At 44.9% G+C, this 11,839-nt stretch overlaps 3 protein-coding genes and 1 long non-coding RNA gene across 5 annotated transcripts; 2 read left to right on the top strand and 2 right to left on the bottom strand.

The window, feature by feature from the left end:
* Positions 1–33: 33 nt before the first annotated feature.
* Positions 34–2,867, bottom strand: si:dkey-261l7.2 (uncharacterized protein LOC569751 homolog). The gene is made up of 7 exons (XM_049756406.1): positions 2,709–2,867; positions 1,846–1,976; positions 1,285–1,374; positions 1,101–1,189; positions 845–1,005; positions 603–719; positions 34–528 (listed from the first exon to the last, which is right to left on the bottom strand). Exons 2-7 carry the CDS (start codon positions 1,968–1,970, stop codon positions 418–420), a joined length of 693 nt encoding a protein of 230 aa, XP_049612363.1. The 5' UTR covers positions 1,971–1,976; positions 2,709–2,867; the 3' UTR covers positions 34–417.
* LOC125989927 (uncharacterized) lies at positions 609–1,108 on the top strand. The gene is made up of 2 exons (XR_007488752.1): positions 609–749; positions 828–1,108. It is a non-coding gene; the product is annotated as an uncharacterized lncRNA (long non-coding RNA).
* Positions 2,868–3,450: 583 nt separating the features above from the next.
* On the bottom strand, positions 3,451–7,073 carry wdcp (WD repeat and coiled coil containing). 2 transcript variants are annotated; one of them, XM_049756400.2, is made up of 4 exons: positions 6,721–7,073; positions 4,311–6,393; positions 4,107–4,227; positions 3,451–3,690 (listed from the first exon to the last, which is right to left on the bottom strand). In XM_049756400.2, exons 2-4 carry the CDS (start codon positions 6,138–6,140, stop codon positions 3,494–3,496), a joined length of 2,148 nt encoding a protein of 715 aa, XP_049612357.1. In that variant the 5' UTR covers positions 6,141–6,393; positions 6,721–7,073; the 3' UTR covers positions 3,451–3,493. The 2 variants fall into 2 exon arrangements, with proteins under 2 accessions (XP_049612357.1, XP_049612358.1); XM_049756401.2 differs by having other exon boundaries at positions 6,803–7,073.
* Positions 7,074–7,216: 143 nt separating this feature from the next.
* fkbp1b (FKBP prolyl isomerase 1B) lies at positions 7,217–11,753 on the top strand. The gene is made up of 4 exons (XM_049756409.1): positions 7,217–7,420; positions 7,831–7,878; positions 10,712–10,824; positions 11,192–11,753. The coding sequence occupies exons 1-4, from the start codon at positions 7,384–7,386 to the stop codon at positions 11,318–11,320; spliced, it is 327 nt and encodes a 108-aa protein (XP_049612366.1). The 5' UTR covers positions 7,217–7,383; the 3' UTR covers positions 11,321–11,753.
* The last annotated feature ends 86 nt before the right edge of the window (positions 11,754–11,839 follow it).

Below are 11,839 nucleotides of genomic sequence, written 5' to 3'. Positions count from 1 at the left end.
CAAATTTTGACAGCAGGTGAGTCTGAAACATACTTGGGTGTTTCTATTGTCATTTATTCAAAGTCACACATTCATAACTATACATTCAAAGTTGTGCATGTACAGCACTGTGCAAAAGTCAAGCGGCATCATTTGGAGATGATGCTATTATAAGCAGCTTCTGAGGAGGGTAAAGCTACCTTTAAAACTTAAACATTATGCAGCTCGAATTGATGGCTCGAATGTATCGAAAAAAAATCTCTTAAGATAAATGTTAAAAAAATGAGTGCATGATGACAAAATGGCTGCTGTTTGATATAATTGCAAATGGTGGCTAAGACTGTACACACTCTGCCACACAATGCATTCAAATTAGCTGCTGCTGCTCTTGATGGAATCGTCTCGATCAATATCGCCGTCATCTCATGAGCTTGGCGCTCAGACATCATCAATGTCGTCCTCTGGGAAAATCTCTTTCAGCCACGTTTGGGGCACGAAGCGGTCGCCGTCAAAACCAATGAAGTAATGGTCCAAGCTGGCAATGTTGGGCTGTAAACACATCACAATCAGTAAAACACAAACTATGTGTGTGCGCGTGTGTGTGGTGACGTTTGTATTCCTACTTTTTTGCCAGTGACACGCTTGAGGTGAGTTTGAGGCAGGTAGGCCACTATTACATGATTAGGTCCTGGCCCATTGAACAGAACTTTGTAATGAGGAGTCTTCTTGGCTGCAACACTCTTCATGGTTATCCAAACATCATATTATGGGTTAGGCCACATACGCCGTCAAATTGTTCAAATGTTGCTACTTTGGCTGTGATTTTAATTTATTTTTTGTCTTCTCAGTGATCACACAGACTGACCCGCGTTCCTTTGTACATCCTGAACACCCACTCGGCGGGGGCCCTCATCTCACTGTCCCAGCTCACCACCACGCCGAGCCGGTGGGTCTTGCGATCCACCACGACCTCGCCCACCCGCAGGAAAACGTAAGGCGGCCGTGGACTGCGCACCTCCTTGGATGCTGTGATGACACACACACAAACATAAAAATAGCATGTAAATATTGTTTTCCTATTAACATTAAAACAAATTTGGGTTTGTAAACCTGTGTCAAACCTCCAAAATATCCTTGGTCGTTGTCAAACATCATGGTTTCCACGGTAGCCGAATCGGCTTCCCCCTCCATGTCCACACCGAGCGCAGACCTTCATGACAAAATATTGAGGTGAGTTTAGGCGCGGAGGGAAACTTGCACGTTTAATGTTTTTGAGAGTTGAGAAACGTTCTGCAAAGTACTCACAAGATTTTGGCATATTGCTGCTGGCTCCACTCGCTCCAGGTTGAAATGCTCAGATAAGAACTGCTCCATTCTTTCCACATTCGAATCAACCTTGAACGCATCATCACGCCACTTAGTAACAAATATGTTTAGGAGCATGACTAAGTAAAGCCAGATTTTTTTCTTACTTTCTTTGTATTTCTGGCAACTTTCATTACATTCCCCAAGTGAAATCTAACCTTTTTCTCAGCTACTGCACATTTCAAAAAATTCTCATGAAAATAATTAAACGTGGAGCACAAGGCAGCACAATAGTCTTGGGTGTACTGATGTGGTCAGGAAACCGGTACAGGCAGCTTGTGAAAAGACTAGGAATCAGGAAGTACTGATATAATTGTACCAGTAGTGTATCTATATAGTTCTGTCCAAATCTATTAACGACAACACTGCCGTAAAATTAAAGTATAAAAATACAAACATAATAAAAGGTCTAACCACTTACTTTATAAAACTTGATACCACAGTAGTACAACAAATACCAGAAACATAACCGGTAGGGGCATATGAAAGAGTGTCGCATACTTTGCTGACGCGAGGAGGCGCTGCTCTGCTGTGTTACCGCTCCATTTGTAGATCAGGTACTGAGCCGGGAAGGCCGACAGCAAGAGCACCAGTTGCACAGCCGCAGACAAGGTCAGCTGAGGCATCACCAACTGGATAAGAGATAAGGCCCACTTCTTAAATACTCCCACTATCACGGTTTAATCTTAGAAAGCGTCCATACGATACAAAGACACAAGCTGTGGAGTGAAAATTCCTGTGTATCCATTGCTAGCTGGCTCCTTGGACTATGGAGGTGGTGCGCTTTTGTAATTGTACTTAAATGTATTATTTGTACGTTGGTCTAGATTCACCAACAGACCTGTATTTGGTTTCTCTTAATGTTGAAGTTTTATGGTCCAGCACTACTGAAGGCTCTGTGCAGGTTAGATTGCCATGGCAACATACAGAGGCAAAAGTCTGATTGGACAAAACAAATTCTGTGTACACATATTAGTTATTCATGCCACTCATTAAAGATTCCCTAATTTATTGACTTGAATAAAAATAAAACTATCAATGACATACACACATTAAATATTTAAAAAATGAATTAAAAAAGTTAATTATAATAAATTGATAAAAATGAATATAATTGTCGTAAATTGTATTAAAGCAGTCAATTAATTATAACAAATTAAATTATTAAAAAATGAATGTAATTATAATTGTAGTGAAACCTTTTTGAAAAAAAACGTTTTTTTTAACTGGTTCGAAACCCAATGTGGCTCTTGAGCACAAAAGTTTGCGCGTCTCTGTTTTAGCCCTTGCTGACCCTGACCCCCCACCACTACCACTGGTCAAAACCACCACTACATGAAAGGCTTGTGAATTTGAATCCTCACCTCGACTGGACTTTAAAACCTTTTATTTTCTTTCTGAAGTTCACACGTCCTTCCACGACTACGGCCACCTGTCTGTTGACATGCCAAGAGTAGGCGGGGACATACACACAAAACACGTTTGAACTATTAGCCAATCGCGGCGGCCCACGGGGATAATGCATGACGCCCAGTGTGGCGGAGAGCCACGTCAGATTTTAACGATGGGAAAAAAAAAATCACTCGGCAAAACGTCAACCACGGCGCCATCTTGGATGTGTTTAATCTTGCGAATGTAAACCTACGGACTGAACGTCATGAAACGACACAAACCGATACAGGACACAAAGTTAGAGCACCTTGTTCGTATTCATGCACATACATATTCAAGAAATGAATAAGGTTAATCACCGTGAATCTGCAAATTATACTTTCATATATCAACAGTACAGTAACAGTAATCTACATAAGCACATGCTATGTTTTAGCGTCCTCTGATGGTATCTTGGTGCTAACGCGAGTTAATTAGCTTTAATTATACGTCATTTGCTCCCATCTAACGTCATCTATGGACTATCACAGCATATATGAATACATATATTTAAGCGAGTGTTATAATACTTTATTTGCATGTAAATATCTATTTGTGAGAGAGGTTGTTAGTAGAAAATACATAGTGAAAAAAAGATTGCTTTATATTTCTCTTAGCCATGAGTAAATTGTAGCTTTTTGGTTTTATCCCCAAAACAAAACGTGAAACAGCAGGTGAATTGTTGGAACTGCTTTATTTACAAAGTGAAGTCCGTAAACTATGTGGTGGCATCTGTGGTGGTGGTGTCAGGGTTGTGGCAGGGGGCCGGACTGGACGGGCAGGAGGTCTCGGGGCTCCCGGGGGTGCGCAGGGTGGATTTACGCTTGCCGTTTCGTACAGTGAGCTCATCTTTGGGCTTGAAAGTCAGGGGCACGAAGCCTTCGGAGTCGGCTACCAGGACGATCCACAGGGGGCCTGCAAAAATATCGAGCGAGACATTAGATAGCACGGTGCAGTTTAGCCCTTTTACATGCCAATAAAGTAAGCTGCTTCTGTTTAAAAGCTTCTAATCTGTCCTGGGCCTCTAAACACATCCAATTATAGCTCGAACGCGTCACGACCAATGTGTTTGAATGGGCGAATTTTGAAAAGAGAGAGACAAATGAGCCAGCTGTGTGGCAGTAAATTGTGTACAATTAAAGTAAAGTACAATAAATTAACTGGTTACATTATTTAAGAAATAAAGATTTCTTGAATGTCTTTTTTAATGTAAAATTGCTTATTTTAGTGCAGGACTCTTAATAATGTAAATGTTTAGTAAGCTAACAAGCTAGCTGGGAGGGAACAAACACGAGGGTTGGTTTAAAAGTCACTCAAATCAATTGACATACCGTGCAGCATCTCCACAACTGTGAGGTTGAAAAGCTCCTGGAGGGCACGTAGACACAGCTTACCATCACAAAGCAGCATCGGACGCCGTTCGTCAATAAACACGTTTTCAGACAGCTGCTTCTGCAGGACCCAAAAAGTACACAAGTCAAGTGCTGGTTCCAACCCCGACTACCACAGTGTCTACCAGAAAATACTGAACGTACCTGGCATGTAACGTTGAGGTATGGGGGCTCGGCGGCGGCTGGGTAGGAGCTTGGAACCTTCTTGCCATTTTGGGTGTACTCTCGGATCTCGCCCAGGCACTGCTGTACGTCTGCAAAGCGAGTGAACAGCCGCTCCATGTTGGAGACCAAATGCTCCAAGGCTCTCTCCCTGGAGGATCCGCCTGGCGGGACCACCATTGGCTCCGGTACCACCTCCGGTCGAGGTGATCCGGCCCGGCTGGAGTCCCTGCTGGTCTGGCCCGCCAATGCCAGGCCAGCCATGCGGCCGACGTCCAAGTTTTCCACCGTGATGGAGGAGGTTCTTTCAGAGGAGGAGAAGTCCACGGAGCTGGCCACAGGGCTGGGCTCTGGGCTCCTCACCTCCTCTACCAGCCTGCGTCTGTTCCTGGGTGAGCGGGGTACAATTCCCGCCCCGGGCAGAACCAAGTCCTTTATCCCCAGCGGCTCCCTGTCCTCCTTGGGCAGGTGCTCGGACTGACTTCTAATCCGTGACAAATTAGAAGTAGGCTCTGCGTTGAGAGGGGGGGGGGCACCCTCCCCATCCAACTTTTTAGTTACCAAGCGCAGGATGTACTTTTCCGTGTTGGAGGACGGGAGGAAGGCAGGGTCAATGGACTTCTGCTGGCCCACCATCATCAGCAGCACCTTGTCGCTAAGGAAACAGACCCCCTTGAGCCTGTCAGTGGCTTGCAGTGAGATCTGATGGATATTGGGCATGGCCGACGCCGTGATATGGTACACCAGCACCATGTTGCAGGTGTTAGATGCCACAGCCACAGTGGATGCGCGCGGGTCAAAAGCCACCAAATCCGGCACGAGGATTCCCGGTATGCTGACTTTACGGGTGGTGACCACTTTGCGGTCGTACGTAATCAGTACCAGGTGTGAGGAGTCCTGACCAGAACCCGTCACCCCATCCTTGCGCTTCAGGTGGATAAGCGGACAGGGGTCTGAGCGCCGGTGCCTGGCCAGGAGGTGTGTCAGGTCCAGAGGCCCAGAGGTGGGTGTATGAGACCTGTCAGAAAGGTCAAACGACAGCCGTCTGGAATCGTGACAGAGGTCGTTTTCCGGCGTCTGGACTCGCAAGGGCTCCACCTCGAAGGCCATGCCGGCATTCAACCCGCATAGCTTCTCCAAGGGCAGCTCTGTCGCCACGGCAACCTGCGAGTCTCCCGTTGCCTCTGTGGCACAGATGTAGCCCCCCACGTCAAAAATGGGGCAGAAGGAGCAGGCCACCAGGCTTTTGTGGATGTCGTTCCAGATGTAGGAGTGGAGCGAGGTGCCGATTGCCACCACTAACCGGGTTCCGTCTTTAGTCCAACATGCACAGTGGATCAGACCGCTACCCTTAATATTCGCCTTGGTCCTCCTGTTGTCCACCCGTACGGCGAATAGCACTGAGGCGTCCCGCTTGGTGAGGAGGGCCAGAATGTCCAGTTTGGGGTGCCAGACGCAGCCCTGCGCGAGCAACGGGAAGGGCTCGCTCATCTCGCAGGTCTGCGTGCACAGCAGCTTGTTATGTTCCAACGCGCTCAGCTGCAACTGCCAAACGCTGACGTGCTTCTTATGCTGCACGGCCAGCAGGGCCGGAGAATCAGGGCAGCACAGTGGGCCCCAGAAGAGCCCCAGGACATGCTCAAACTGCCCGATGACATTGGTGTCGCCGAACTTGGGCTCGCCGCGTTGGAAGTAGAGCGTTGTCAGGCACACCTGCTTGCCATCGGTCCACGCCACGCCGTGCACAGGGTGGATTGCCTGGTGCAGCGTGTTGATGCCGGTCCGTAGCAGCTTGGCCTTGCCCAGGGACATCCCAGCAACAAAGCGGCAAAACAATCCGAGCGGCCGGGAGCTCCTCACCCTGCAGATTAGAAGTGGCAAAGGCTCTCTCTTGGGATTTCCTTCCAAGTAGGCACCTTAATCTGCTCTCCTAATAGCCGATTAAAGCGCAGCGACCTCGACACGACACTCAGGACCTTTCAGGACCCAAGGCCGCTGACGTCGCTCACTTAATCAGATGTGGGGGATGAGACAGTCTCTCTTTCTCAGGGCCCCAATGGAGTTGCTAAGAGAGACAAGGGTTGAAAAAATTGAGACAATTTGGATCCTTTGTGTTTTTCTTGTTAATGCGTTGCTGATCTAGTGGTATCGGGTTGTGATAGTTGAGTGATGATTTGGGTTTCCGATACAAAATGTGTGTTTCAAAAATGATTTGTTTTTAAAGCATATTTGATTCAAAATAAAAAGTTTCCATCACAATTGCAAGTACGTATTAAGTTACGGTAATAGGTATCGGCTTGCAATTAAATATATTTAATAGTAATTGGTCTAAAAAAAGTGATAGTACTCGCGCATCCCTCATATATCTAAAAAAAAAAAAAAAAGATAGTACCCGCGCATCCCTCGTAGATCTGTGTGCTCTAACTTCATGTTTAGGTAGCATAGACTGAAACAGACTAGAAAAAAACACCTACTTTGTTGAGTAAAGCTTCGTGGACTACTTAATATTTTGATATTTTCATGGGTAACTTTACATTTTGCCGGGTAACTAACGCCGCGACGTCAATGTTTACTAGCTTTTGACCCGGAAAAGATTCCGGGGAACCCTCCGGAGAAGTGCATCATGGGGAACGTAGTTTGGTTGCACCTCAGGCTCGTTTTTACTGTATTTCTTCGTTCAAAAGTAGTGTTTGCTCGCGAATTCCAACTGAAAGCACTTCAATTGATCAGTTGTACATGCAGCAGTTGACATTTTATCTCAAACAACAACTCCAAATCCACAATAAGCAACCACCGCGTTGTCCAGTCAGTACTCTGCATCGCCACAGTGTGGCGCCGCCATCTTGTGACAGGCCATCCGACAGTAGAAGTCCAAAAACCTGCTAGCTCGCTTCTCTCGTATCTCGGCTGGGAGGCTCTCGGCTGCAGTCGGGTGAAGACTGCATGCTGTCCTTCAGCGAACACCGAGCTGTAACTGTAGCGGCCGTACGGGGAAACGATTGCATTGGAAGGACTTATGCTCCACGGCTGACAGTCGACAACGTATTGCAGAACCATGGGCGTGGAAGTCGAGACAATATCTCCCGGTGATGGTGAGTTGCGTCCCCGAGGGGGCTTGACAGTCCCCCCACACCCCTGGCCCGAAACTAATATTATTACTTAATTATTTATACATTATTAGTGGCTTTATTTGTGCTGGATAGGTTCAGATCTCCCCCAAAATCCAACCAAATATAGTTTTTTTTTTTTAATTAAGGAAAATAGCGCGTTACAATTTTGGACTTGAAACTGAATAATGATATACATAAATAGGATGTAAAGAATTACAGTAATCATTTTGTGCATATTTTTTTTGCTTCAATTAAATTCATTGTGCTGCTCCTTCTGGTGTGCATACAGAGGCATTGAAATGGGGGGCGGGGGGCTCATGTGAGTCTTAGGTTAAACTGTGATTTAGTGGAGGGACTCGTAATATGAACTCATCTGTATTTGTGTCCCACAGGAAGCACATTTCCAAAGAAGGGTCAGACGTGCGTGGTCCATTACATAGGTGAGTGAGTCATACTTTCTATACAGAGTCTTAGAGTGTCCCACACCCTTTTCATTCTGTCCTGCATTGTCTTGTTGCCTTACGTGTTGTCCCACGTGGTCTTCATGTTCTCTCATGCATCTCATATTTTCCTATGCTTTCCTACTATGGTCTCACATGGTCTCTTTTTTCCCATTTTGTGTCCTGCTGCCACCTTTTGTCCTGCGGTCTTTACATTTATCCCACAAAGCTACATATTATTATTACTTAAAGTTGAACTTTTGAGAAAAACAATTTCTGTTCCATGCTGGCCTCATTCGGCCTTCCAGTGTGTCTATGCCTCGTGCGATAGGGTCTTTTATTTTTCAGACTGGCCATTTTTTGTGAGCTGCACTGCTGCGACACGGGGAAACACATTTGGGTTAGCGCGTGCCTTGGGCACTTGTTTGGCGCAGACAAGTAGGTCAGACAGAAAGTAAACAAAACAAAAAGCTCGTTTGGTATCAGCCCCGTCTGCGGATCACAAGGTTTATGATGCTGCTATAAAAACACCGCCTCAAATTCTGCGCCGAGGGCTTTGTGATAAACACACGTGGCTGCACTGAGATGCACGCTGAACTGTAACGTCCATTACAGACGCATCTGTGGTCAAGTTTGGTTTGAATTAAAAATAAAATAAAAAATTCTCTTTAGGTATGTTTTCAAAGGACTTCAATCTTACTTAAACTTTAACACACACTTGCGTTCAATCCACCTGCTTCCCTCCTAACTGGATGTCTCCATTGGCATGCGTCACTGACATCCTCCGCATTCTCTCACTCCACACGTCATCCCCCATTATCATTCATTAAATCATCACGCTCCTGGCTCCAATTCAGCCAGACAAATCCCACAGAGCGATAAATGTGTTATTGACTCCGCAAAAGGGAAATGGCTGGTGTTTGAAAACGTAACCCCCAAAGCCACTTTGACCGAGCAACGAGTTTGACTCGGTATAAATATTTGTCATCATAATTTTGTGCGGGAGAAACAGTTTCATGTCTTGCCCAAAAACGCTCCGGGTCAAAGCCTATTCCATTTTTTTTTTTGTTTCATAAGACCAAAGATTTCATTAAGATATCATGAGGAGGAAGTCTGGTGATAGCAGTTAGCAATAGATTTGGGAGGCTAGGCCCTCCAAGATTTCCTGCTGGATGAATAAAAACAAAGATAAAGAGGCTACATATTTTATATATTTTGTTGTTGCTTTCTTTCACCGGAAGCAATCATCACATTTCGATCTCCTCACTTCATCCCAACCTCAATGGGAGGCGCACTGGGATGCACTTTGGGATTCAAACCACGCAGACGCTCACATGGCATGCTGCAGCTGACCCTCCCGTGACTCGGGCAGGAGGCAGAGATTCCCAAATATGGCCGGCGAGTGATCACAAGGCTGATATTTCTCAGGAAAGCCGCTCGGGCTTGCACATTGAGCTTTGAGTTAAAGTGTGGAAACTAAGATCTTATTATTCCCATGATACACTCATTGGCCCCTGCATTAGGTACACCTAAGGATTCAAATGGGTGGAAAATTTATTCTAAGTGTCTGGATTGCTTCCGGTAAATTTCTATGTAAAGTTCCCAGACATGCAGACTCAGACATAAAGCCCGACATGCGCCTTTTCTTATCCACCCCTTTTAATGCGGCTTGGGGGGGGAGTGAAGGGGGTGTCAGGCTGGCAGCTCCTCGAGACTGTGGGGGAGGTGAATGGGTGGGGGGGGTCGAGACAGGATATGCCAGGGTAAAAATAACCCCGCCTCTGTTAGCGCTTAAGCCTTTTTCTAGGACTTTTTGTGCCGACGCAGGGCAAAGAGCTTGGAGTCGTAACTGGCGGCGTCAGGATCAGGAAGGGATGACAACGACCACCCCACCCATGCATCCTGATAGCAGAATGACTGCGTCAAAAATAAAGAATAATTTAGTCGTAGTAATAATACTCTGTGTGCAGCTCCCATAAAGTTAAACAAAATATTAGCACACCTTTTAGGTTTTACGCGGCTCTTTTTCTACGAGGTGGTGCTAGCAAGTGGATTAAATCATATCCTTGTTTTATAACTTCAACTACAAGATCATTCAGGAGATTTATTTAGCACCGCCTAATGTTAGAAGCAACCCTCAAGTCTAAAAAAAACAAGTGCCAGACACCAACGTGCTGCGTCCGTCGTGGGATTTACGACATCTGCTGCAAACCAATTCCTTTTACCTCCACCATGCTTGGAACTAGTTTCAATCACAGTTGGATTCTAGAATTTGACAAAACATTTTGCTAACTGATTAAACATCTGATTAATCAACAACTATTTGAACACAAAGTACATATATATATATATATATATATATATGATAATAATAATAATAACAACAACAACTCACTTATCCTCATTACTCTTAGCAATGCAATGTCATGTTAGTTCCAAGGCCTACTAAACATGATCTCGCTCTCTTCGGAAGTAGAGCTTGCCAAAAGTCTTGGCACGCAATCGTACATGAGACAATAATAATATTCATAAAGCTCTGAATCTGCAATTTTTATTCGTCTGGGTTTCAAAGTTGTTGTTTTTTGTTCATTCTCCCTCGACACACTGATGAGCGATGGCCTAGTTGTTAACTTTAAAAATAATCCGATAAACCAGGCCACCGCTTCCTGATTCATAGTCTGCCTTTGTGCATTTGGGAAAATTTCAACAGACCCAAGATTGTGATAAAACCCTCCCCCCACTTGATGTAACACTTCAGATTTTCCAACTAAACCCTAAAAAAAGCCTCGTTTGCAAATCTCATCCAAAAATGATGACTTGATCTTTTTCACAGGTATGCTGCAGAACGGCAAAAAGTTTGACTCGTCCCGAGACAGAAACAAACCCTTCAAATTTAAGATCGGACGCAACGAGGTGATCAAAGGCTGGGAAGAAGGCGTGGCTCAGGTCAGAAAAACCACAACATTCTATGTAAATATGCTCCAGACCGGCCTGTCTCGATGTAAGCGTAAACTGGTTGTCACTCTATAAGGGTGATGGCCTCTTGTCAATCAAAACAATCCCTGCAGTTGTTTACTTACTATTTTGGGAGTATAGTTAAGGAAAAAAAAGTGTTGTGTTCTTCAATAATTAACAGTAGGGAGAATATAAAATTAATTTGAAATGAGCTGACTTTTGTCTTAGCTAGTGTGGCAGCGCTCTCTGCTGTACAGTAAGAAGAAGGCAGGTTTTAACAAAAACAATCTTTTTGCTTGTTATGATTAACATATAAAAGTGAATGTGTTTATTTTGCTAACAAAGCGTTGTCCCCCAGATGAGCCTGGGCCAGCGAGTGAAGCTCACCTGCACACCGGACGTCGCTTACGGCCTCACGGGCCACCCCGGCGTCATCCCTCCCAATGCCACGCTGGTTTTTGATGTGGAGCTTCTCAAACTGGAGTAAAAACATTTGTGCAGGGACCCGGTTGATGCGCTGTCTCCCCTCCTACCGGCATCCCTCTCTTGTTCCTTGTACTATTTAAATGCATCTTAAGTCATACTACACTGCAATCAAAACACTCACTGCCTTACAGCATTAGCAACAGAGGATAAGCACATTACTAAATTCCCTGCATCTTGACTAGGTATTTTCTATTTAAACAATGCTTACAAAAAACATTGACCTGATTGCATTGCCACTTTAATCAGGGTTTGTCCCGCTGAATGCTCCTGAAAATGTTGCCATGTTATCTATGAATTTGTAACTCCCTCCCGCCCAAAAAGCATTTACTGCACGTGTGGTTTCTCTCGTTGACCTGGTCCGATGGCGTACAGAACTGTTGCTGCTTACCATTTTATTGACCAATTCTGGAATAAAAGTGGCATGTTAACTATAATGTGTCCTGTGTTCAATGTTTTTTTAGAACAATATTGAATAAAGGTAATTATATGCACAATTGACATGTAACCTTTATTTCAAATT

This window comes from Syngnathus scovelli, chromosome 20 (assembly GCF_024217435.2).
Source record: "Syngnathus scovelli strain Florida chromosome 20, RoL_Ssco_1.2, whole genome shotgun sequence".
NCBI lineage: Eukaryota > Metazoa > Chordata > Actinopteri > Syngnathiformes > Syngnathidae > Syngnathus > Syngnathus scovelli.
Note: the sequence above shows the minus strand (reverse complement) of the source record. Positions and strands in the feature narration are given on the sequence as shown.

Excerpts from the sequence above, each read along its gene's own strand:
- fkbp1b (XM_049756409.1), top strand. The coding sequence starts at position 7,384 with ATGGGCGTGGAAGTCGAGACAATATCTCCCGGTGATG. Across the intron at positions 7,421-7,830 it reads GACAATATCTCCCGGTGATG|GAAGCACATTTCCAAAGAAG; the intron begins GTGAGTTGCGTC and ends TGTGTCCCACAG. Across the intron at positions 10,825-11,191 it reads GGGAAGAAGGCGTGGCTCAG|ATGAGCCTGGGCCAGCGAGT; the intron begins GTCAGAAAAACC and ends GTTGTCCCCCAG.
- si:dkey-261l7.2 (XM_049756406.1), bottom strand. The coding sequence starts at position 1,970 with ATGCCTCAGCTGACCTTGTCTGCGGCTGTGCAACTGGTGCTCTTGCTG. Across the intron at positions 1,375-1,845 it reads CGCCTCCTCGCGTCAGCAAA|GTTGATTCGAATGTGGAAAG; the intron begins GTATGCGACACT and ends GATGCGTTCAAG. Across the intron at positions 1,006-1,100 it reads CGACCAAGGATATTTTGGAG|CATCCAAGGAGGTGCGCAGT; the intron begins GTTTGACACAGG and ends GTGTCATCACAG.
- wdcp (XM_049756400.2), bottom strand. The coding sequence starts at position 6,140 with ATGTCCCTGGGCAAGGCCAAGCTGCTACGGACCGGCATCAACACGCTG. Across the intron at positions 4,228-4,310 it reads ACCTCAACGTTACATGCCAG|AAGCAGCTGTCTGAAAACGT; the intron begins GTACGTTCAGTA and ends TGGGTCCTGCAG. Across the intron at positions 3,691-4,106 it reads AGTTGTGGAGATGCTGCACG|GCCCCCTGTGGATCGTCCTG; the intron begins GTATGTCAATTG and ends ATATTTTTGCAG.